The sequence below is a fragment of the Sminthopsis crassicaudata genome, chromosome 2 (genome assembly GCF_048593235.1).
Source record: "Sminthopsis crassicaudata isolate SCR6 chromosome 2, ASM4859323v1, whole genome shotgun sequence".
NCBI classification, from domain to species: domain Eukaryota; kingdom Metazoa; phylum Chordata; class Mammalia; order Dasyuromorphia; family Dasyuridae; genus Sminthopsis; species Sminthopsis crassicaudata.
This window is the reverse complement of record NC_133618.1, coordinates 553,894,800-553,921,932: the sequence shown is the minus strand read 5'-3', so window position 1 is coordinate 553,921,932 and position 27,133 is coordinate 553,894,800. Positions and strand designations below refer to the sequence as shown.

Here is a 27,133-nt window from a genome sequence, read left to right as displayed (position 1 = left end):
ATATTTTGAAAATAAAAAGATTTAATTTTTTAAAAAGAAATAGGATCATAGAATTTAGAACTAAAGAGAAGTCTCAAAAAATTGCTTCAGTTCAACCATTCATTTTACAGAGAAGGAAACTGAGGCTAAGGAAGATTCTGTACTTTCCCCAGTGTCACACAAAAATAAGCAGTACTATCCAGATCCAATGTGCTCTTTCTCCCCTGCTTTATTGATAAATTTGCCCCTTGCAGCAACTTTTAAGACTCTCCCCAAACAAAACCTGCTTCTACTCCATGACAAATTCAAGAACTATGTAGCTACAAATCAACAACAAAAACCCAGGGCTAGAACAAAAGTGACATGAGATCTTCCCAAAAGCAAAATACACGTAGGAAAGAAAACTGAAAACTTCTGGCAGAGGATAGCACATAAACACATTCCAAGGAATTGCATGACTTTTATGCAACATTTACTAAGCTATTCAATAATTTAAGGGGAGGGAAAAAATACGCCAGTTGACATAGCAACTGTCACATCAAATTACTCGGGCTACCATTTCTATACAGATGTCTTCCTTAAAGGAAAACACTTTCCCAGATACCAAATGAACTTAAGTACCTCTCTACCATAGTGCCAAGAAACATCTGTTTTACAGTACTTATATCTGTTCCATTGTGTTACTGAGGCCTTTTTTTCCTTCTTGCAAAGCAGAATTTTTCACAAGTTCCTGCAAGCCTCAGTGCCTGCTCACTCTCACCTTCTCTTTACCCACTGATATAATATGTTATTAGGAGGGGAAGAAAAGAGAATTTCTTGCTGCAGAGGTCCTGGTAATAGTTGTGGGGTAGTTACTGAAAAAAAGCTGTAGTGTGAGATGATCTAAATTGTTATTTATTCCCAACATGTTATGGTGCTACTACAGAAACTCATGAGGCAGTGAGTATTGAGAACAGTTGCCTACAAGTAAGCTACAAGAACAACTTTTCAGATTTAATTTCTGAATCTAAGAAATTCCAGAGCTCATCTTAGACCCCCAGGAATCCCTTTGACAACATTCCCCAACAAGCATGTTGTTGAATCATGAAAGGGTTGCAATTTACTAAAATTTATTACTCTCATTTTACAATGGAGGAAACCGAGGCAGAGAGAATGATTAAATGACTTGTCTGAGTCTATAAAGCCAGTGTATGTCTGAGGCCAGATTTTAACTCAAGGTTTCCTGAAGCTGGACCCAGTACACTATCCTCACTGATATAATTAAACTAGATGAGCAAGTGGCTTTTTCAAACTCTTTGGTCTCAGGTTCCCTTCACACTACTAAAAATTGTGGAGAACTCCAAAGGGCTTTTCTTTATGTATATGTATCAATATTTACCATAGTAGAAATTAAAATTGATTTATATATTATATATATATATACATATATATATATATTTGTTAATTAATTTTATTTTTTTTCCTGAGACAATTGAAATTAAGTGACTTGCTCAGGGTCACACAGCTAGGAAGTGTTAAGTGTTTGAGGTCATATTTGAACTCAGGTCCTCCTGACTTCAGGGCTGGTGCTCTGTCCACGGTGCCACCTAGCTGTCCCTTTGTAAATTAATTTTAAAATAATAAAAATAATAAACCCTTTGCATGTCAACATAAATTTTTTACAAAAAAATTTTTTCCCAAAAGCATATATTTTACCAAAAAGTGATTAGAAGAGTAGTATTGCTTTTATATATTTTTCTAAATCTCTTTAATATGTGGCTTAAGAGAAGGCAGTTCATATTTGCTTGTGCATTGGAAACTATTATTTTGATTGAAATACATGAGGGAAATCTGGTTTTATACATATATGTAGTTGGAAAAGGGAGGAGTATATTTTAAACAGAAATAATGACTTGGTGTTATTATGAAAATAGTTTTGTCTTCACAATTTCTTTTGAAAAGATCTTGGAGATCCTGAGAGGAAAGTTGAGGATTATTGGAATAAATGATCTATAAAGTCCCTCCTGCTCTACCATTCTGTAAATAAGCAAGTAACAGAAAATGTGATGGAAAAGAAGATTTTATGGAGTTAGAAAATCATCTCAAATCCCACCTTTATCTATGCACCTTTGGAAAAGTTATTTAACTTTTTGGATAAGAAAACTTCAGTTTCTAAATTGAGAACTGTACTAGAAGATGACTCAAATGCTTCTGTCCAGCCCTGAATTCTATGATGTTACTAAAATTGAGTGTCTATTATATCACTAGAATTTATTTTTTAGAAATTACAAGGTATTCATCTTATATTCATCAAAAGTTAATTATAAAAAAGGAAGCAGAAACGTCATGGCTTCAAGGATAAAGAAATGTCCTCCGAGTGGCAGCCCTTTTCATAGTGGCTAGAAGCTGGAAGATGAATGGATGTCCATCAATTGGAGAATGGTTGGGTAAACTATGGTATATGAATGTTATGGAATATTACTGTTCTATAAGAAATGACCAACAGGAGAAATACAGAGAGGCTTGGAGAGACTTACATCAACTGATGCTGAGTGAAACGAGCAGAACCAGAAGATCATTATACACTTCAACAATGATACTGTACGAGGATGTATGCTGATGGAAGTGGATTTCTTCAACATAGAGAAGAGCTAATCCAATTCCAATTGATTAATGATGGACAGAACCAGCTACATCCAGAAAAGGACTGGGAAATGAATGTAAACTGTTATTTTTACCTTCTGAATCCAATTCTTCCTGTGCAACAAAAAATTCGGTTCTACACACATATATTGTATCTAAATTATACTGTAATATATTTAACATATATAAGACTGCTTGCCATCAGGGGGAGGGGGTTGGGGGAGGAAGGGAAAAAATCTGAATAGAAGTAAGTGCAAGGGATAATGTTGTAAAAAATTACCCATGCATATGTACTGTCAAAAAATGTTATAATTATAAAATAAAATAAAAAATTAAAAAAAAAAAAAAAGAAATGTCCTCCGAGCCAGAAAGAAGAGTTTAGTTCTACCATATATTGGCTAAATGATCGTGGCCAAGTATTTTATCTTGTACTCACTTCACAGATTTGTGTAGAAGATTTACACACACACACACACACACATATATTTAAGTTTTCTGAACACTATATATATATAGTGTTCAGAAAACTTAAATATACTATATGAATATTACTTAGTATTATTTTTAAATACAATAAGGGAAGCAATTTTAATCATAATTTTTTTCAATACAGTAAAACTCCTTAATTGGGAACCTACCAATTTAGTATTTATAATGAATTATCATTCATTCTAGACTAAACAGAAGTTTATTATTACATTATCGGGGGGGGGAAAGATCTGCTAAGCATTTTAATAAAATCAACAAAACTGCATGAGGCATGTTTAACCTATTAAAGCAATAAACTTAATTTAAGGAGGTCAGTACATTAATTGCTCACATGGCAAGAGACATTGCTAATTACGGATGAGATTCTGCACTAGGAGTTCTGCTGGATTTCTGCTTGGAAAATACTTAGTTGGTAGGTGGTTGAACTAGTCTAAGTCCTTAAAAAATTATAGTACCTGAAATTCTTCACAAATGATTATTTAATTGGGGATTTTACTACTCTAAAATAACCTTTCTCACCTCAAATTATGTTGAATTAGTGAATGTGAATTAGAATTTTATCATCCTGTTTAACATCCTCATCCTGACAGAATAAAGTCTGACTAAGCTGTTCTATATAAACATAATTGCTCTGGGTCTAGGGATCTCTATGATGACTAGTGTCTGATTATGGAAATGGCAGTGCTTGTAGCTGTGACCTACCTCTCAAACAGAAATTCAGCCATTTCTTCCAGTTTTTTGGAAGAAAAACTTTTTTTCCCCCTCTCTGGAAACTGGGTGGTACATCCTAGGTACAACAGTATGCTACTTGTTCCCATACCAGAGCCCTCTTTAGGAATGCTCTAGCAGTTAAGTGTATGGAAGGCTACACAGGCCTGTTCCTAGGCACACACGCTGGAGAGTCCACTCCACTATCTCCAACACCTCAATTCAGAATGCACAAAAAATTCTGATTGCTTTCTGTCAGCCATGATGGCTCAGGGCTCCTTGCTTTGAAAAGCTTCTTAACTGGAACCTCATAGATTAGTATTAAAGGGGTAAATTCTATTGCTCAGGCTCCTCTTTCTACTAGCTTGGAAGTACAAGTACCCTTCAGTTGGATGGGGATAGACACTTGCCCCCACCCAGCTGCCAACCACAAGATTACAGATCTCCATGGAAATTTATGTCTGGGACAGGACACCCTCAATTTGTGTATTTGCCCCAGAATTTTTCACAGTTCTAAGCACATAGTAGAAAATAAATGTTTATTGACTGACTGCCTGACTGATAAAGAGATTTTGTGAGACCTCAAAAGGCAATTGGATACTTCTTGGGCAATAAAGCAGTAGAGGAACAACTATGAAACAGAATCAATGAGTCACCCCAAAAGAAAAAGAAATCATCAAAAATAAGAGTCCACTTGGTGTGGTGCAGGACAGTGGATACAAAATGGCTTATTACTAGCCTTTAAAAAGAAATGTCCCAGGAGGAAGAAAAACAAATGATATTTACATAATTTTGTTCCATAGTTGAAAGGAATAGTAAGTTACACATAGTAGATTTGTGTTTCATGTACAATCATCTTTTTTACTGTACTATGTTATGAAAATGCTTGTTTTATTCCATAAATTAAAAATTGAATTTTCAAAAAATTAAAAATTAAATTAAAAAAGTACAAACAAGGCCTTTAAATTTTAGCCTCTCAACCAACTGTACAATTAGCCTTAAGTTAACAAATTCTATTCTAAGCATTCTTAATTTTTTATTGATCAGTATTCTCTTTTCTTTATGGTAATAAAACTTATCTGCTTCATATCTGATATGTGATATATTTACTTCCCATTAGGGTTACAGGAAGGAATAAGGGAAGAAAATGAGAACCCTTGGACTAGAGCCAAAGATAGGTTTGTTGAGTAGGAAAGGGATGAAAAAAAGTTCTGGATAGCCTAATTCTCTAAGAACATCAGTCAATAAGCATTTATTGAATGCCTACTATGTTTCTGGCACTATGCTAAGAAGATAAGTATCCCCAGGGTAATGGTCCCAGGGCAAATTTAAATTACTTGGCCCTCTGTGCTAAAACAGAAAAATAACAACAACAACAAAAACAGCCAAAATCCCCAATCAAAATAAAAAGTATGAGACTTGAAGCATCAGCCTTTTGAGACATCAGTATCTTCATCTATAAAAATAAGGGAGTAAAAATCAACTGTCTCTAAAGTCCCTCCTAGTTTTAATTTTCTGTGATTCTGAAAATTTTTCCCCTTTTTTCAAATCAAAAGATCAAATGAGATAGTATTTGTAAAGCTCTTAGCACAGTATCTGACACACAGTAGGTTCTGTTCCTTTTCCCTTGCCATTTTCTGGTGGGATGCAACCAATCCACCAATCACCCCACCCTCCACCCTCCAGCTTTATCAATTGGGTTCCTAACACTTGCCCTTAAAAAATCATTATTTCGAAAGAGTCTACTTGGCCCCCTTGCAAAGTTGCAATTGTGCCACCCCTGAAACCCCAATAACTCAATGCCAATCAGTAAGAAGGCAAAGCACTCCCACAGTAGTTTTAATTCCTGTTTAAAGTTTGGCTTGGCTATAGTTGTCATTTCAGGCTTACAACTTGTATGTTTTTCCAGGGGAAAAATATTTTTTGATTCCCTGCTTGTTTTCCAACAGGGTACATGACATGTAATTACCAAAAACTGTAAATAAATTAACAGCCATTTGAAGTGCGAATGTTATGCTTAGTCACCAAAAAAGAGCTCTGGAAGCTGGTGGTTGGTCTGAAGCCTTTAAACAGGCAATCATATTGGTCTGACCTTGCTTTTTGCTTTTTATTTCTGTTGCATCTCGGCTTTGCATGTACATATCCACTGTCTCCTTTGTTCTGCTTTTCTCCTATGCAGTTAGCTAATAAGCATTTATTGAGTAACAGAACTATGTAAATAAAGAACCCTTCTGTAGATATTATAGTTAAATATAAAATTTAGGAAGTATGATCCCTGTCTTCTGGGACTTTATAATCTAGTCAAAATCAAACATGAACATTGTAAACAATGAATGAACAAGGGTAAAACAACAGTACTTAACAAACTGAACACTTAAGAATGACAGCAAATGTGGAGAGTGGGATGGAGGAACAGTATGCTACTCATCTGGGAAGGCTTCCAAAAGGATAGAATTTTAACTTCGGTCATGAAGGTTGGACATGGACTTAGTAAAGCAGAAGGATAGAACTTTTGAATAAGATAAGCACATATCTCTAATAAACAAGGAAAAACTTTATGAAATATTTCAATTTAATCTAATTTACTTCAATAAATATTCAAGTCCCTATTATACACACAACCCATAGTGTATTGGATACCTATGGAGAATTTATGTAAATCTTGGACAAAAATATATAAAATGAAAAGGTGTGGATAGAGAATAATTTGTAACAATAGTACTTTGAGCAATGAGATCATGGATCCATGACTGTCTCTCAATAGGGTGCTGTAACTCAACCCAATGAACTTCTTACAACTCTATAGAAAGCTAATAACTTCTCTCATAACACTTTTCATATATTCTTTTTCCATTTCACATATATCTACTCATATACTTGTTATCTGCATTAAATTATAAATTCCTTGAGGTTTCTGCTTTTTCTTTATATTCTCGGAACTCAACCCAGTGCCTGGCACACAGTCAGAACTTCATGTTTGCAGATTGATTTTCCTGTTCTAATCCCTATGGTTCAAAATTACATCCTGCATGGCTAAAAGTGCCTTTCATTTGCCACCTTTCTAATTTACATCTTGCTCAGTCTTATAACTCTCCAAATCCTGACCATCTGAGCTTTCTGGAAAAAGCTTCTTTCACTGAGCTCACTGGAAACACCCTCAATCAGCACGCATTTAGTAAGCACCTACTGTATCCAGGCACACATATATCCAGACATTGATGCTTACACAAATTGTCACTCATTGAAACTTGGCATTCTCCTAAAGAAACCTTCTCCCTTGTCCCCTTCTTTAAGGGGACAATAAGCATTTTTTTTGTTCTGGCATTCCCCTCATTCTCTCAATACACAAGAACAATAGGAATTGACTCCCATTAGCATTTCCACTCTTCTTTTTCTACCCCAGTTCTCTACACAGAAGACCTTGGGTCCATTCTCTATATAATCTCTATCTGGGTGATTCTACTCAGTCCCACAAATTTATAATTTCTCTATCATGACTCCCAAATTCATATATGTATCTATACACATATTAAATATATATACACAGACATACATTTAGATACATACACATATTCACCCCTAATGTCTCTCCAGTCTCACATTACCAGCTCTCTGCTATCTCTCTACTTGAATAACCTTCTAGTATCTTAAAGTCACTATGTCCAAATGTGAGCTCAAGGTCCTTCTCCCAAGCTTCCCTAGAAGTCTCTATTTAAAGCTCAAAACCTTGGAAATATCTGTGACATGGTTGCCCTATATTTGTAAATTTGTATGTTTATATAAATATGTGTGTGCATGCACACACACACACACACACACACACACACACACACATATATATATATAATGTATATAATTATATAATGTATATGCTAAATTTGGAACATGAGAGAAAATAAGCATGGCCCCCATGCAAGGATGGTATGGAAATTCATGAAATATTCCCTATTTTTGAGGCATTTAGGTGGTGCAAATAAATAGAGAGTTAGGCTAGAGACAGAAACACCTGAGATTAAATTCAGCCTCAAACATTCACTAGCTCTGATCATTGGACAACAACTTAACCTCAGTCCTGCTTCAGTTTTCTCTGTAAATGTAAAATGAGGATGCTAATAATCAGACCTACTCTTTAGTCTGTTGGATCAAATGAGATAATATTTGTAAAGTGCATAGCAGGGAATCTGGCACATAGTAAGCACTTAGTAAATGCAATAAATTAATAATATATTTAACAATAAACACTAATTGGATATTAATTACAATAATAAGTTAATATAAGTGAAAATAATTTCTTGGGTCTTTTTTCTTTCTCACCACCATGCTCACCAATAACCACCACTGTCAAAGTGATAACCCATGGACAGCACAAATGCTCCACTAGCACCAGCTGTTCAATGTCAGTACTCTAGTTGGAACCCATAAGGAAGACAAAGGACCTCATCAGGAAGCCCACAGAACTGAGAAGGTATGAATGGATTGAGATCTGAACTACTGAAGGAATTATTTCCAGTAATAAGATCACCTAGCTATTGAGGTATGAAAGAAGCAGGAGATGGGTCAGAGAGGGACGAGACAAGAAGCAGGCACAGCACCAGGAAGTCTATTATTGGATCCAAGTGAGAGGTAATGAGGGCCTAAAGGAAAATGTTTGGCAATGTTAGTGGAGAAAAAAGGGACAAATTAGCTAGAACTGCAATTCTGACAACAATAATATCACCTCCACTACTGTTGCTCAGAATCCTAATATATCTCACTTCATACCATTCTCAGCAACATCATTCTGAAAGTTATTCTTTGTAATAGATTAGAGTTTTTCTCCAATTCTTTAAATATGGATATCTTAAGGGCACTAATAAGGTACTCCAAGCTGCCAATCTATGACATATACATATACATGTAAGTAAATGTATATATACACATATGTATATGAGTATAATATGTATGTACATTATTTTCATGAGAGCTAGGGAAAAACTGGAAACAACCTGAATAGCCCAAAATAGGATTGTGAATAGACTATGGAATCTCAGTATGTTAGAATACTAGTGTAACATTAAAAAGATATAAGTAATACACAAAGATATCTATGAATTGATGTCACATAAAGAATACAGGATCAGAACAACATGTACATTAACTATATTGATGCATATTTTATATAATCATTTTTTTCTCCAAAAAAAAAAAAAAAGAAAGAAAGAAAATACATTACCACATCTGGATTCTATCCTCTATAGTACCTGAATAAGTGACAATGACATTCCATACCAGGAAAAGCACCTGGATCTAACCAAATACTTGGATACTTCAATGTATCTGTGATCTCTATCAGCATGGGTACTCCTTCCAGTCATGGAAACTATAAATCTTGCCAAGTCTTCTTGTAACTTCTTCTGGTTGTTGCTTGGGGATTCCTGCTAGGAATCTTCCTGTAGACCTTTTGATATTGTGTAGATATCCGTATTGTACTGAGGCTTTCCAATAGCAAAGTCTCCATCTCATTATAAGACTGGTCCACCTCCCTTACCCAACATATAACTCTGATAATATTCTTCATGCCACTTTCCTTGTACCATTCATTGCTTCCTATTCATTCCCACCATACACTTTTACACTGCCTTCCAGGTGACCCACAAACTTTAAATTTTTGAAGACTACAATATTCTGTGAGTACAGTTCCTGGGTACATCTGTCATTTCATCATTTTTTCTCTGAGCTCAGAAAGCGAACAACAAACATCTATTAAATGCTTATTATGTATAAGGCACTGGAAATACAAGTACAATGAATGAAACAATCTATACTTTATATTTCATTAGGCTATAAACTCCTTGAAGGCAGAGATCATGTAATTTTTTTAATGTTGGCATCCTTAGCACCTAGCATATTATCTTGAGAAAAATTTTATAAATATCTATTGAATTGAATTAAATAGGCACCAAGGATATAAATAACTTTTAATCTAATAAAAATAAAAGTGCACAATCGTGCTACAAAAAAGTGTATGATTCACATAAAGAAAAAGCCCAGGAAAGTGCTGTGTGAAACTTGAGAAAAGTGGGATCACCTTCATGTAGGGAGGATCTGAAAAAGCTTCTCAAAAAAGGCCACCTTATTTGGGGACTTTAAATAAAAAAAAACTATACTATAACAAGTAAAAATGGGAGAATGAGACAATTCCAGGCATGGAAGTCTGTGGGCAAAGGCAAAGAGATAGGATGAGAATGTACAGTGGAAAGCAACCCAATATGACTGGAACACAAAAGACAAAGTAGAACAGCATAAGATAGACTGGAAAGGTAAAATCCTGTCAGATTTTGGAGTGGCAGGAATTGAGGGAGAGAATGATCATGTCATAAGAGTCATAATAACTGCTTAAGTGAATACAAGCCCTAGGAAAGCATATAATCTAGACTCTAGGGAAACAAATCTTAAAATGTTCAGAACAGCAATAGTTATAAGGCTATCATCAATGACTCAAAAGATGACTAAAGCTTCAGAGAGATGGAAAGTCTAAAAATTGCAATTCTAACAAAAGATCATAGACAATTCTGGTGAATAATAAATTCAAGATTCATCTGAATAAAATAAAACAATGGGACTACACGCAACACACTAAGCTCTGATGAGCTCAGACTTTAAAAGCATAAGTATAAAAAGTGAAAGGAGGGACATATAACCACTAATGAATACAAAAACAATAGCATGGACCTATTAGAATAGTGTCAAGAAGTCTAAGATACAAAATGAGTTCAGGCTTGCAAATTGAATGCAAGTAACAAAAAGGTCAGTCTTTAAATATGTTTAGAAGAAGAATAAGGCCTACTTCTGGGGGCAGATAACATATTAACAAAGAAAGTAAGGAAACAGAAGAACGCAATTCCTATTTTGATTATTCTTTCCTTACCAAGGAAAAAAATTGTTGTATTAGAAAGGGTGGAATAAAGGAAATAATATATGAGCTTCATTGAATGAGTTCCAGTATCCAAATCCAGATAAATTACATTCCAGGGTCCTGAAAGAACTTGCATATGTGATCAAGGAACCACTCACTGTTGGGAATTTTTTGATAAACCTTGAACAAGATCCCCATGGAATTTCAGGGCACTTGAGGAAAGAATAGTTTAGCTTAGCTTTTATTAGTCAACAAGGCTCATCACTACACATCTAAAATATTATGCCCAGTTCTTGGAACCCAACCACATTTTAAAAGACCATTGAGAAAACTAGAATTGCCCAAAAAAAAAAAAAAAAAAAAAGACAACCAGGATGTTTTTGTTTGTTTGTTTGTTTGTTTTTAATGTGGAAAACACCAATTTTAACAATCTCAGACAGTATCTCAGGGCTGTTGACTATGACTGGGATAAACTGAGGGAAGACTTTTCATAAGAATGTGGCCTTGACCTATGCCCTAATTTTGACTTGAGACTGTAATAAGTTTAACTATAGCTAAAAGCTGCAGGTGTTCAACTACCACCTCCCCATAGACATATATTTCCAGTCAACCTCTCTTCTAAGATATAGACAAACAATTTTCTCCTCTTCAGTACTTCCAGTGAAAAAGGCAGTTTGGGGCTTCCAAACCAGCCTTCATTGATTTAAATAGGATTGCTAAATTTTATTTTTTCAATTATCAATAATTTTTTCCCTCCAAGCCTCACCCTCAATTAAAAAAAGAAAAACCAATATAATTCAATAAAACAACTTCACATGTACAAAAGCAAGTCTCTCATTCATTAGCTCTGCTAGAAGAGTGATCATCAGTCCTCTGGAATAATAATTGTTCCTTATATTGATCAGGATTTTTATCCTTCAAAAATTTAAATATTTACAATGTTGATTTTATAGGATAAATCATTCTCCTAGTTAAATTTACTTTATTCTGCATTGATCTATAAAGGTCTTTCTAGGTTTCTCTGAAATCATTTCTTTATATGTTATAGCACAAAAGTATTCCTTTACATAAGTATACTACAATTTATTCAACCATTCCTTAATTAATAGGGACTACCTTAGTTTCCAGTTTTTTGCCACCACAAAAAAAAAAGTACTATAAATATTTTTGTACCTTTAGTATTGTTCCTATTTGTTTGATTTCAATAAGATACAGGTATAGGAGTTATATTTCTAAGATTATTTCCTTACTATAAGATTACATTATTCTAAGTATAGTCATACTGGGAGAGATTTCTGGATTCAATGACAAATCCTGTTTGGTAATATTTTGGGTATAATTTACAAATCACTTTCCAGGATGAAAGAACCAAATCACACCTCAATGATAATGCATTAATAGGTATGGTTTCTTCCCTCCAACATTTAATTATCCTTTTTTGTCAATGTTGCCAGTCATCTAGGTGTGAGGTGGAACCTCAGAATTGCTTTAATTCTCATTTCTCTAACAATTAGTGATCTGGAACATTTCAATTCATGTGAAAGAGATCTTGGTTTTCCTCTCTAGAGCGCTGGTTGCTCATATACCCTTTTAACTCTTATTCTTACAAATTTGAATCAATTTCTTATACATCTTACAATCATCAGAAAAACTTAATATACATTTTTTCTTAGTTAACTTTTTAATAATCTTAGTTGTCCTAGATTGATTTGTACATAAATTCTTTAATTTTTTTGTAATCAAAATTGTGTAGTTATTTTCTATGATCCCCTCTATTCCTTTTTATTTTGGTCATGAACTATTTCCTAATTCATTCTTCTAATTTGTTTATGGTAAGGATCTTTGGGTTTAGTTCCTTCTACATTTGAAGTTTATCTTAATGTTAATGTATAGTGTGAAAAACTAATCAATCTAATTTCTGCCATATTGCTGTATAATTTTCCCAGTTTTCCTCAAATAATGAGCCCTTATCCCAGTATCTGTGTTTCTAAAACACTATGGACATTAGATTTATTTGCATTAGTATGTTGATCTGTTCCACTGACCTATGGCTTTAGCCAAGTTACAAATTGTTTTGATTTTGATTTGTTACAGCTTTGTAATATATATTGTAATGTGTGTATTCCTATTTTATTTTCAGTGAGATTCCTGACCTTTTGTTTCTGCAGATGAGTTTCATTATTACTTTCCCACCCATAATTTGATAAAGTAATCCTTTGGTAATTTGATGGCTATAGCACTGAATAAACAAATTAATCAAGATAGTATTATCATTTTTATTCAATTTTCTAGGCCTATTTAGAAGCAATTAATATTCTCCAATTAATTAGGTCTGTCTTTCTTAAACATGTTTATATTTAGATTCATATACTTACTGATACTTTAACGAACAAACTCACAAGTATTTTAATCTAAAATAATTTTATCTTGTTAGATTTGACTTATCAAAAATGCTAGTGATTTTTTCTGGATTTACTTTATATTCTGCAACTTAGTTGAAATTATTTAATTTTCAGTTGTCTTTCTGGGAATTTCAAAGTATACCACATATCTGTGGAATATGATAATTCTTTTTCTTATTTATCTTTGTTCTTTTAATTTCCTTTTCTTGTCTTATTGCTATAGTCAACCTTTCTAGAATTTTTTCAAATAGTACCATTGACAATGAACATCCAAACATCCTTACTTTATCCCTGATTTTATTGGAAAGGATTTTTATTTATCCTTATTGTACTTACTCTTGGTTTTAGAAATATATAATTTACCATGTTAAAATAGGGTCCACTTATTTCTGTGTTTTTGACAGAAATGGGTGGTGTATTAAAAAAAAAACAACTTGCCTACATCTATTGATATAGCTATGTGATTTTTGCTGTTATTATTAATGTGATCAATAATGTTTACAAATTTATAATTTTTGTATCAATATTTATTAGGGATATTGGCCTATAATGTTTCTTATTTTTACTCTCCATGATTTAGATATCAAGATCATATTTGTATCATCCATTTCATTTAAGCCTTTGATTTTATTAGCATTTAGTTGAGTAAAACAGTTTCAAATAACATACTTTTTTTCCTTCATTTGTTTTGAATTTTCCATTTTCATCTTTTATCCTGCTTATTTCTTTTTTAAAAAATCAAATTAACTAATGGTTTGTCTTTTTTATTGTACCTAACTATTAAATCTTTCCTAGTCCTAATTTATCAATCTCTTCTTTATTTTTCAGGATTTCCATTTTGGTGTTTGTTTTCTTTACTTTTTTTTCCTTTTCTAGTATTTTTAATTATACAATTCACTGATTTGTTTTTCCCCTTTTATTTCATCAATGTTTAAAGATATAGACTATAATGGACTACTTTGCCTACATCCTAAAAATGTATCTTACTGTTGACATAATTAAATTATTTATTATTTCTATGATTTGTTCTCTGACCCAATAATTTCTCAGATTTAAATTATTTAGTCTCTAGTTCAAATTAAATCATTTCTTCAATGGCTCTTTATTAAATACAATTTTCATTGTATTATTAGTAAAACATGTCCTTAAATTTCTACTTTTGGTTCTGAGATTTTATGCCCTTAATACATGTTCAATTTTTGTAAAGGTGTCATGCCTAAGAAATATTTATAGTCCTTTCTATTCCCAATTTATTGCCAGAATTATCATATCTAAGTTTTCTAAATTTTATTCAGGCCCTTAATTTATTTTATTTATTTATTTTTTTTTTTGGTGGGGGCAGCTAGGTGGTGCAGTGGATAGAGCACTAGCCCTGAATTCAGGACGACCAGAGTTCAAATCTGATCTAAGAAACTTAACACTTCCTAGCTGTGTGTCCCTGGGCAAGTCACTTAACCCCAGCCTCAAAAAAATTTTTTTTTTCTTTTTTGTTTAGTTTTTGGTTAGATGTGGCTATCTCTGAAAGGGAACAATAAAGTCTCCATCTATTAACAGTTTTGCTATCAACTTCTGCTTGTAAGTTTTTTCACTTTTCCTTTATGTATTTAGTTGATAAGTCATTTACAAATGTCAAATGCTTTATGTTGTGCTGAAATTAATTCATAATATGAATTATTTGATATTTTTCCAGTAAAATGTAGTTTCCTCATTTATCTCTTATAAACAAGTTTATTTTGGCTATTTCTTTGTCTGAGACTATGGTTACTACTTCCAGCTTTTGTGACTTCAGTTAAAAAATAATACTTTTTGTTTAGGAGCCTTATTTTATGTGTGAATTTTTATGTGAATTTTACTGGATTCTACTTTCTAACCTATTCTGCTATCCTCTTTCATTTTGTAGATAAGTTCATCTCATTCATATCTGTATTTATGATCATTAATTGTGCATTTGCTATTTTTATATTTTTTCTTTTCTTTGCTCTGAATACCATGCTCAACCCTACTGTTTTAGGCTTGAAGCAAACAGTTTTCATTTTCCTGCTCCTTTCCCCTTCTCATGAAGACCCCAATCTGCCTATTAGCCTTACTTTTTCTTCTTTTAAATGCTTCTTTATGATCTCCACTTTGAACTTGTTTGTTTTGCTAATGACTAATTTTTCCTTAAATGTACCTTTCCTAACCACCTCTCTCATCCCCACCCACTTCCTCTCTCCTTGTTTCCTACTATTTTCTTGTCTATCTACTCCAGTCTGTGTGTCTGTTCTACATTCTTTGATCAGATCAAATGAAAATGAGATTTAAGTGACTACTATACCCCAAACCTCTCCCTCATTTTTATAGACTTCTACTTATCCTGCAATTATGATGCATCTCTCCCTCCCCCCCCCAAAAAAAAATCTTACCTTTTTTTCTTTTTGGTGTCCTTTCCCCCTTACCTTTTCTTTCTTCTTTTAGAATCATCAAAACATGACAAATCTCTCTCCAGATCCTCCCTCTTTTTGATTCCCTCTAGGACTCCTGATTACATTAGTGTTTTTTAGGGATGATATCACCCTTCCTTCTCCCTATTGGAATTATCTTTGGTCTATTTCCTTATCAGTGCTCAATCTGGAATTTTTACTAGATCATTGTTGGGGAAGCTGAGTTGTACTGCTTCCTTCTCCTCTGCCATCTTGGTTGATCTTTTTTACAATGCTTTTCTAATTGGCCTCTCTGTCTCTAAGGCATCCTCCTCATAGCCAATAAATTAATATTCCTGAAGTACAGCTGATATCCTTAAGACACTGATTATAGCATCCTACTATTTATCTTCAAGAGCTAATAGTTGACTTAGTCTTGCATTTAAGAACTTCCCCAATCTACTTCTTTTTCCTCTTCTTTTCCCCAATTAATTCATAGTATTCTTTCTGCCTTCTCCATTTTATTCAAAATCATCTGCTAGCCATTCCCGATATATGGCATTTTATTTTCAACCTCTCTTATTTTGCACAAGTGCCCCACCCAAAATGTATAATTTCCTTTTCACCTCCCTCCTCACCTATACTTTATACCAACCCTTAGCTTCCTTCAAAGCATAACACAAGAATTCTTAAAACTTTTCTCAGTCTTCCAAGTTTTTGTTATGTTCTTTCTCTGAAATTACTTTGCACATATTTCCATTTATTTCTCTATGTTCACACTGTATCTTCTCAGTACTATCTTCTCAGTACTCTAAAAAGCAGGTATTACCTTACCTTTCTGTTTTGTATTATCCAATGTGACCATAGTGTCTTGCACATAGTAGGCACTTTTAATAATTTTTTTAACTGAATCTTGATCAATAAGTTCAAGACCCTTTAAACAGACAATAATGTTATTTTTAAAAAAAAGGTAATGATGGGGTGGGGCACAAAGTGAAGAGAGAATATGATGAAGTGAAAAACAAATTTAAAAAAAAAGAAAAATATATACACTATAGATCAACTTTATGGAATCAGTACTCAAAATTCTTAAAAGGTCAAGTTTTAAGTGCTTCATTACTTACTTACATCCTGACTGCAAAGTCAGGCTAATGTTTACTGCCTGTCACAGGGGAATTTGTAATTCAAGGATGTTTTTCATTTGCTCATAGGACTATCGGAAATTGCCATGATGGATGCAACCAACTTATCAATAATTAACTCTTGTGCACATTCCACTTACTTATCAAATGGCTTCTGGTTCTTTTCATATCCTTTCTGCCTCCCCACACCCCAGTACTTATATATATAACTTGTGTACTAAAATTATAAAAGGAATAGCAATACATTTAAGCAGTATCAAAGTTAAGCTTTTTGAAAAGCACATAGGACATCAATGTGAAGGCCTGTACATTAATAATAATTACTAATATTTATATAACACCTACTATATTCCAGACACTTTGCCAAGCACTTTACAATTCTATCTTGGTTAGCCTTCACAACAATCCAGGAAGATTAGTCCTATTATTGTCCCCATTTCAGTTGAGAAAACTGAATCAAGAAGTTAAATGAGTTGCCCAAAATCACATAATTAATTGGATTTCAAAGACTGAATTTGAACTCAAGTCTTCTGGACTCCAGATTAGACACTCACTCTATCCTCTGCCACACCTAGCTACCTAGGTATTAAGTATTCAAAATAGTTATAATTCAGAGCTTTCAGACCACAGGGCACGGTTCATGACAAAGAAATACATTTGTTAAAATACAAATCCTTGCTTTTGTTAAGGACCAAATTAAAAAACATTAAGAATGCTAAAATATGTTTGTTATTTCTAAGTCATGAGAACTCTAGGCACCAATAATGCCTCAGTAGAGCCCACAACAGTGGGAAAACATGTGGAAACCTTAAATTCTTATTGTATAGAGCCTCACATTCTAGTACACTGTGAAAAAGTCCAATGTGAGATTTCTTGGAGCTTATGAATATGTATTGTACATTCTTTAAAACAAAAAAAGCTTCAATATAAATAGGAAACACATTTATGAGAATGGATAAGTTGTTTACATTATGTAAATTCTAAAAAGATCCATCATTAGAGTTTTGTTAATGCTTCAAGGGACTGCAGTTCTGAAAGTTGGAGATTTTAGTTAAATGACCATATTATTTCATAATTTTAAATATTTAGGCTTTAAAAAAATGATATTCCCAACGTCTTATACTTTTGTAAATTCTAAGTTTAAAGAGAACAAATTTATTCTTGGTTTTATACATCCAGGGTGAGGGAAAAGCCATTAACTAATACCTAACAAATATTCATTAAGTGCTTACTATGTAGAAGACAAAGCTTTCCTGATTTTTCCCTTTGGGGGAAACAAAGAGTCTTTTTCTTAACACATTACACTCCCCAAGCACCTACAAGATGGAGTTTCAGAAGAAAACGATTCCCCATGCACTGATCAGAAAGAAAACTGGGGAATGATTTAAAAGTCCATATTAAATCTATTCCTCCAATCTAAAAGGGAACAGTTAGCAGGCACTTAGTATTCCAGGGGTCAAAATTATGATCCAAATTGATGAGATCCTGGATAACTAGGAGGGGTTGGCAGAGAAAGCCTGAAGTACTGATAAGATGACTCCCTGGGCCCTACTAGGGATCAGTTCAACCTTATAGTCCCACCCTCTGGAATGCTTGGGTAGCCCTTAGCTGGGTCCAGTCAAAAATTCAAATAATGTTAAACCCCTGAAGTTAAATTTCCCCTATAAATTTGTCCATGGCTCTCGCCACCTTTAAATCCCTTTTGGGTTCTCCCCCCATGGCAGCATTCTGCCCTATGGGGTCTTTCTCCTTATATCTAATTCTTTTAAAGTGCTAAAACTCCTCTATGGATTTAACTGCCAGTCAATGACAATGCTAGTCACACATAACAGCTTCTTCAATGCTAGTCACATGTCACAGCTTCTTCTTTTCAATGGATTTCATATTTACCAGTCCTCCATATTTTGTCTATAACCTCTTCATCTAAATAAATCCATCTTTGCTAAAGAGAATGGCCATTGTAAATTCATCATATGACAGAATCCCAACATTTAAAACCAATTGCTCTCTTAATTCTCACCATTTGGTACCTGAACATTAGTCTTGTCCTTTGGTGCTGAACCTCAAACACATCAAAATGAGTGACTATTGAATGAGTTATGTATTTTTATCATGTGTGTGATATAATTGCAAGCATACCATCATACAGAAAACCAAGGAAATAAATGTTTGTATAGTATTAAGTAAAATATCCATTTATTGTATTTTTTAACCAAATGTCTTATAGAGATCTCAAACTCCATATGTAGAGAACATAACTCATTACTATTATCCAAAATCCAGCCCTCTTCTGGGTTTCCCCAGTTTTGTCACAGGCCCTACTAGCCTTCCAGTCATAAGGTTCGCAGCTGCATTATCATATTTAGCACCTCATTTTTTCTCATCTCTCACATTCATTCTAGTTCAGATTCTTGCTTAGCTTATTGCAACAGTCTCCTAATTTAGTCCCCTCTCCGATTTATATTCCACATAAATAGAGATATTTATAAAACAGGTCTGACTAGGTCATTTCCCTAATCAAAAAAATTCACTGGCTCCCAATTACCTCAAAGATCAAATATAATTTCCTATATCTGTCATTTAATGTCTTCCATAACTTGGTTCTAACCTACTTTTCAAAGTCCTATTGCTGCACTCTACAATAAAGTAAGGTAGCCTTCTTCCTGGTTGTCATTAGGCCTTTTTAATTATATTCACTCTGCCTAGAATCTACTCCCTCCTCACTTTCAACTCTTCCAGTCCCTAATTCCTTCAAGAACCAACCAAAGTGCCATCTTTTATCTACATGGAGACCTTACAGGTTCCCTCAGACATTAGTACCTTCTCTTTATAAATTACATTATATCCATTTTGTATCTAGTTTCACACACACACACACTCTCACACACATACAAACAATGTTTTCTAGGCTCACAACACTCCCATAGTTTCAATATGGAACAGATAAGATACTTATCAATCACTCAAAAGTTAACAAAAAGAGATTTGTTAAAGCCATAGCAGAAAGGGATATTCAACTATGATAAGTATTTAAAAATTAAAAAATTAAAATACCAGAAATTGATTCAGTTGTGAAGGTGACTTACCTAAGTTGCCAATTTAAATTCACCATTCAAGGCTTTTCTAAAGTTTTTCATAACTGTTCTATACTTAGATGACCAGGAAGTACTATCAATATCCTTAAAGATGGCCTCACTACATTTCAAGGAAAAAAACTAGTCCAACTTGCATGAAGTCAGGGTAAATGAAATTGTTCTCACCCCACAAAGCCTATTTCTCTTTAATCTATATATCCCAGCACTTAGCACACAGAATTGGTACATTAAAAATACTTATGGATTGTCTGATTTATTTAACATGCTGTAATGCTTTTGTTTGCTTGATATATATCTAAATTTTGTAAAAGTACCAGTACCAGGGGACCATTCTGTGGTACTACATATGTAATATATTTCAGTTTATTCTTTTGAGCTAAATACAAAGTACTTTTATCTCTTGGTCTCTCTATTGCCCAAATAGCCTCAGAAATATTTGAAAGGTTATCATGAAAAGTGACTACTACCACTAACCATACACACAACAAGGTCACATGACAAAGATCCTTCTAAGAAATATTTAATAATGAGTTGGCTGACTTGCAAAACTTCTCTGAATGCAAACAAATTTAAATTTATATACAGTTTCACTAAACAATAAACTAAACTTAGACAAAGAATATCATGAAGTCAAAAACAAAATTTCCTTTATTTGATAACTTGACATAAGATACTCACCAATTTTGAGGACTGCTCTTTTATGCTGTAGAACCTCCATCTCTAGAAATATACACTGATTATATTATAGTACCTTCATTTTTTACTATATTACATAATCTTAAGAAATAGGCACCCACAGACATAATAATACTTTCTATAAAACAGAGTAAATGGAATGCCTTCCTCCAAAAGATTTCATCTAAAAAGCTAAAAGGTTTCTACAAATGGACTTTTTACAAAGCTGAGGGAGCTTAAATTACACATTGAGTTAGAGAGTCAGTCATTGTCCAAACGAAAAGTAGAATTGAGTTCTTGATTTCCATGACTGCAGAAGTCATTTTCCTGATTTACTTCCCTTTGAATATTGTCATTTGGGAGGAGATTGCTGATGTGAATCTAATATAAATATTGACACAAACATCAATCGACAGGCATAAAGGTATGCCACTTGGTTCCTAAAAACTCTGTAAAACATCAGATTTGCCTTACTGTTCTGAAGACAATAAAAAAAACCCCTTCATTTTCCACTTATATTAATTGCAACACCATTAACACAGGATTCTTGCTTCAATGCTCTATTAGTAAGCACTAACCTGTCTTTCTGTCCTGGGGATTAACCAAAACCAATATTTTATATTTAGGTTCATCACGGTACATAGGAAGGAAGCAAACAGAGGCATCTTCAAGTTTAACCTAAAAAATTAAAAAAAAAATGTTCTTTCATTTCAAAAAAATGCTTTGCTAATGAAAGTGTATTCATCAGAAATACACAGTTATTGATAGGTTAATTTTATAGGACATCATCTAGCTTTATTAAAAAGACAAGTAAATATCTCTTACTTTATTATACCCCCTAGTCAATTTATAACTTATCTTCCCTTATGTACTCCCTCTCTCTTTCTCCTCTCCATACATACATACACACACTCGTAGACAGAAAAGAAAGATATATATTATAGAATAAATACATATATTACACATCACAGATTATACAAATATACAATATATATGTAAATATAGACTATTATACACACAAATATTGTACACACACACACACACATATATATATATATATATGTATACAAAGGAGGAAAGAAAAGAATATATATTTGTGCAAAAGGAAAGATAGGCTATCATATATATGTCATGGAAGAGATGTGACAGAGAAAGAGACAGAGAGAGATGAAGAGAGAGAGAGAGAGAGAGAGAGAGAGAGAGAGAGACGGAGAGGATGAGAGACGAGAGAGAGAGAGGAGAAAGCAAATTTAGCCTTACAAGAGAAGGCATTAATGGCTGAGGATCCAACTAGGATCCTTTTAAATGGTCCTAGTAACACAGATTACTTGTATTTAATCTTAAAGGAAAGTCAGATAGCCCTAGTTTGAGAGGGAGAAAATTCTAGACGTAGGGGACAACCAAAGCAAAGGTGTGGTGGCAGGAGATGAAGCTTTATGTGTGAGCACCATTACAAGTGTGCCAGTGTGGCTGGGCTGTAGAGTGCATGGAGGAAATTAATGGGTCCAAAGATACCCATATGTCATCGATACCCTCAGCCTCTCTGCTTTGAAGGTAGGGCCAGAAATTCCATAATATATTTAGTTCATTCTATAAAAGATTAGCATAGCCATTATTATATTATTATTTTGCTATCATTATTTATTATTTGTTATTACTTATAATAGTATTACTATTATTGCTATTTTATTATTTTTATTTTGGCCATTATTAACTATATCTATTATGTTGTATTAGAATCCTGAGGGAGAGAGACTTTCTTTTTGCTTATTTGTATTCCCAGTGCTTAACACAACACATGCTGAGGACTGTTTATTGATTGATTGAAAAAGATAGAAAGATAGAAATTTGAATTTTAAGAACTTTAAATGTCAAACAAAGCTTGTATTTTATTATAGAGGTAATAGGTAGCTATTGGAGTTTATTGAGTACAAAGGTAACATGGACCCAGATCTCTACTTCAGGAAAATAATCTTCCACAGCCCTGTGGAAGCTCCAGTGCATACTAAATGGAAAATAACCCAGGGCTTTTCTCACTCCCACTGGTCCCAGAATAAGATAAATGCCTTAAGCTGTATCTCTGGCTTTATTCCAGGCATAGAATCCTGGGAAAGTCACATTCCTCCTGGTGCCCTGCAGTATTTAGATTTGCCTCATAGGCTGGCACTACCAAGAACAATATTCCTGTATTTTCCCTTGTTTTGACTATTAGTACTAGACAAAGACAGGGTAGTATGTGCAGAGTTCATTACTCTCTTTGGGGAGGAGAGAATCTTTCTCAAGCTTCCACATCCAAAAAACATCATTACAATTACAGTGGGGTCCACTACTACCCACTCTGAAGTTAAGGGTCAGAGCCCTTCATTATAAATTCTGTTTTGAGAATTGAAGATTATAAAAAAAGATAAGGGGAAACCATAATAGCTACAGTGAACAGCAAATTCTTACAAGAGTTTCCTCCACCTTATCAGAGCAACAGAAAATTCAGAAACCCTCTCTTGTTTTTTTCTGCTTTGACTTTTTTGGGTGATTTTTTTTTAAAAGACCAATAAGATCCAGGAAATTCTTAGTTACTTCATGCTATTAAAGAGACTAAAGGAAACATTCAGCTCTTCAAATCCCTTTTAGTAGAAACTATATTAAGTTGCCTTGTGGTCACTTAAAGATCAATTCTGAGTGGACAATGTCAAAATTGGGGAAAATCCTTACTTAAGAAAGCAAAGGCAATCCAAAGAGCCAAATTGAAGAAGGCTAGAAGAAAAACATCTACTCTGCATCTGCTATTCTACCTGGTTTTCACTACAAGGAACAAGATGGCCCAAATCAGGAGCCCCCCCTCTCTCCTCCATCTTCTCCTTTCTTTACGAGTTGTCGCCCATACCCCTTCCCCATTAGACTGTAAACTCCTTGAGGACAAACTTTTTTTGTTGTTAATTGTGTCCCCAGTTGTTGTTGTCGTTGTTTCTAAGCACAATTCCCAGCTGGATTAGAGAGACAAGAGTTTTGTAACTTGACTAGGAAAAAGTTTCACAACATATCCTTGAAAATTCTTAATGCCAGGAAAGTCATTCACTTTTCCTCTTTGCCTCCCCAGCATACTGCACAGTTTCTTGCGTGGCAAAGACAATTAATATAGGTTTTCCAAACAGGATAGACAAAAGTCAAGGAGTTTAACCCACATCCTCAAGGTCAAAGTAAAGGCCAAATCCTATTACCCATCAGGATACTGCAAGCTTCGAGCCATAGATGGTATGAAATCAAAGGTCTTTTTGGTTTTTTTTGTTTTTTAATCAAAACTTCCCTTTTGGGATGGGGCAGGGTAGTTACAAAACTCTGAAGGCATTTTCTTTGTTTATGTCTCAGGAAAACAACTGGCTGGGAGAGCTGTATTGTTTTGTAGGACTGGGGCTGAAGACATAACAATAAATAACATTCAGAATGGGAAGGACAGTTATACTTTTAGCCCCAGATAGAAGAGAAATCCTAAGTGAAGGCTGAAACTTCCTTCAAGTTATTCCAAGATCTGACTATTTTATCGTCCTCCTCTTCTGGGCTGCCGAGAGTCCCTCTAACAACCAATCCACAACCTCCTTGCCCTCATCATTTAGGACTAAATCTAAAAGGATAAAGGCAGCCAAATGAGACAGGGGTTCTGCCTTCGGACTGTTTTCTTCCCTTACTACCTCGCCACATTACTATTTTTCCACTAGAGGGCACTAAATGAGTGTCAAGTCTGGGACCTCCCTCCACAGGCAAAGCATAAGAAAGAACTGACTTCTGGGAATGACTACAAAATATTTGTCTCCAAAATCTCAAGGAAGCCACACTGTAAACTGCACAAACCATTGTTTTAATTAACTCTGGAACAGCTCAGTACAGCGTAATAAACTAGCTCTTCCTCAGCCAAGCCTTTCAGCCTATTGGAAGGGGGGCCTCAGCTGTGAAAATAGCCAGTATTTGAGTTCAGAAGTTGTAAATCTGAATTCTCATACGTTACAAAATGTGCTTTGAAAAATAAAATCTGAATTCTCATATGTTATAATATGTGCTTTAAAAAATAAAATTTTTGCCCCAAAGCTGAAATGATGTTGGCTTACTTATGGGTACTGGGTAAGAAGTAAAGTAGCCCACATTTATCTACAATTACAGACACAAAAGCAGTAAAAGAAAATGACAATTTTAGTGTTATAAGACCTTTAGAGACAATTTATTTTGATTCTCTCATATTACAGATAAGGAAACTGAGACTCAAAAAAAAAAAGTAATAATTTGGTTAAAGTCACAAGGTTAATCAGTAGCAGAGCCAGAATTAGAATCCTCTTTACTAACCTGTTCACTCACTCTGTAAGGAAAAAGTTATGTTAGCTAAACCTGCCTCACTTTGCACAGAACTCTGTAACTCAAAGGTGCTTAATAAATGCTTGCTGCATTTATGTTCAGGCCAAATTTCTGTCCACTGCCCCAGAACAACATAATGCTGAATTATATGACTTTTTCTAACAAAGGTTTCTTTTTTTCTTCTCCTATTATGCTAGTTTTAAACATTAGAAAATTTGATTTCAAAACAAATGACTCTGAGCTATCTGAAAAAAAAATGTTAACAATCATGTGGTGCTACTGAAAGAAATAAAACGAACAGCACAAAATTCATTAAACATTCCAAGTTGGAAAAAAACAAAGTACTCTTTACCTATCTTTCACTGCTGAGAAACTTGTCACATTACCTTTTCACCAGTAGGAAGAGAATAGTACTGCGGAGAAGTACCAGCTTGTACCCCAAATGTAGAATAGTAAGCCACAGATGATTCCTGAACCACTTCGGGGTTATCTTCCAAAATGTCCACAGGGTAAAAGTGTGCTAAAGGAAAATTACAAGAGCTTAGACTGATTTGAGTTTAAGGGGAAAATCTCAAATATTAAAAAGGATTTAAATTTCACACTCCTATTTCTGCAATGATGCTCATTTGTAATGAATAGGAGCAGAAGCAGCAGGCACTCAGGGAAAATAGAATACAGTCATGATGGTCGGGATGCACCAACATTGATGGTTTTGAGTTAAATATGCACACTCATGAATGCCTGCAGAAGACTGAGCATTCTGTTCAAGAGACCAGGTTGCTAAAGACATCCAGGAATAAATTACAGAGATTTCCATTTCCATCACAATTTCTCATTTATAAATGTTTGTTGAATTGGATTGAACTGAATTTATATTAGAATGTGGGCTTCCTTTTCTATATCTATGCTTTCAACATTCTCTCTGTAGCTTCAACAGATACCAGCACTGGCCACATCCATGAACAAATCACTTGAAGGCTTATGTTTCTTTGTAAGGAAAAGTAGCTGGGGTTAATTTGGTAATCCAAATTCCAATATGGATTACAGTATCTTACCTCTTAAATTCACCTGATAGGTTCAAGAGGATTTGCTACTTCCTGAACCTAGTTGTATCATTTTCATTAGGGTCTGCAAATCTCAACACAGCAATACACTTTACCTTAATGGTTAGTCCAAATTCTCTGTCAAACAAGGAACATATAAGTGTGTAGGCGAATAGGCAGATGGACTAATATACCACATATACAATATTTTTTCAAAAATTTATACCTTTCACATACTTTCTCTACCATTACATTTTGAAAAGAAAATCAAGAAAATTGTTTCACTGTATAATTACACCCACCCACTCAACACACACACACACACACACACACACACACACACACACACACACACACACTTCAACTACTTTCTTTGGAACAACAAATTCCTTGTTAACAGAAGTTTCTCAAAACAGTCAAAGCAGATTGGCTTGACTTGACAAAGGTTTAATTTAAAGGAAAGTGTGAAAATGTTCCGTTCCATCAATTAGAATGAGTTCTGTCTCTCTTTCCTGGATGGACCCATGGCCATAAAACTATAAGGTGATTAAAGAATCTCCAAAAACACAAGCAGGGATGGTTAGAGCTCCAATCAACATTTGGCCCTTCTAAATCAAAAGTGTATATAAATCCAACCTGAAACTGCAAAGGAAAGATCTTAGCATATGTAAATGCAAGGGTGTGTGTGTGCGCGCAAGTAGTACATATAATATGTGCTGCCCATGTGGGGTTATGTGTGTTCACATCAATTTGTGAAAATATGGCTGAAAAGGAAGGATGAATCTATAGTCTTTTCCATCCATCCTTATCCAAGAGAGACTTGCTTCCTATCAACAGAGGTGGGGAGAAAATAAGCAGGAGACTGACAGAAGATGGTCATTCTCTTCTCCTCAGTGAAAGGATACCAAACTAGACTTTTATCTATCAAATCTCAAAAAAATAGTCGTGGGAAAATAATTTTTAGGTTCAAGCTGAGTTCCTGATAATTATCCCTTAATGGAAGTGCATTCTAAACTATATATCACTTTTACATGTCAGTTACACAGAAACTACATATAGTAAATAGCAAATAAACCCCCTTATCTAAGCCAATACAAAACTGTATCAGATAAATTATATGGATGAAAGTATACAGAATGAATACAGAGTAAATGAGCTTTCTCATTGGGAGCAAGATACCTCAATTCAATCAAGAGAAAGGAAAAAGTCCCAGATCTCAAGAGGAAATCCTCTGAAATCACTACTATTGTTAGCTGAGTGATTAAGGTTCCAGCTCTGATCTCTATATGTTCACTATTTCTAATAGAGTCTTTCTTTGTCTTCGGGTACCTCTCTCTGAAGAGCAT

General features: G+C 34.1%; 1 protein-coding gene and 1 pseudogene across 3 annotated transcripts in view; one reads left to right on the top strand and one right to left on the bottom strand.

Annotated features, from left to right (window-relative positions):
* Positions 1 to 27,133, bottom strand: part of LOC141558199 (protein FAM169B-like) — a 100,931-nt gene that overhangs the window by 35,359 nt on the left and 38,439 nt on the right. For all 3 annotated transcript variants that reach the window (XM_074295045.1, XM_074295048.1, XM_074295046.1), the window contains exons 2-3: positions 25,131 to 25,264; positions 20,985 to 21,084 (exon numbers count right to left, since the gene is read on the bottom strand). In XM_074295045.1, the coding sequence (XP_074151146.1) occupies positions 20,985 to 21,084; positions 25,131 to 25,264 (234 nt within the window). The remainder of the gene's footprint in view (positions 1 to 20,984; positions 21,085 to 25,130; positions 25,265 to 27,133) is intronic.
* On the top strand, positions 7,651 to 7,751 carry LOC141559176 (U6 spliceosomal RNA; annotated as a pseudogene).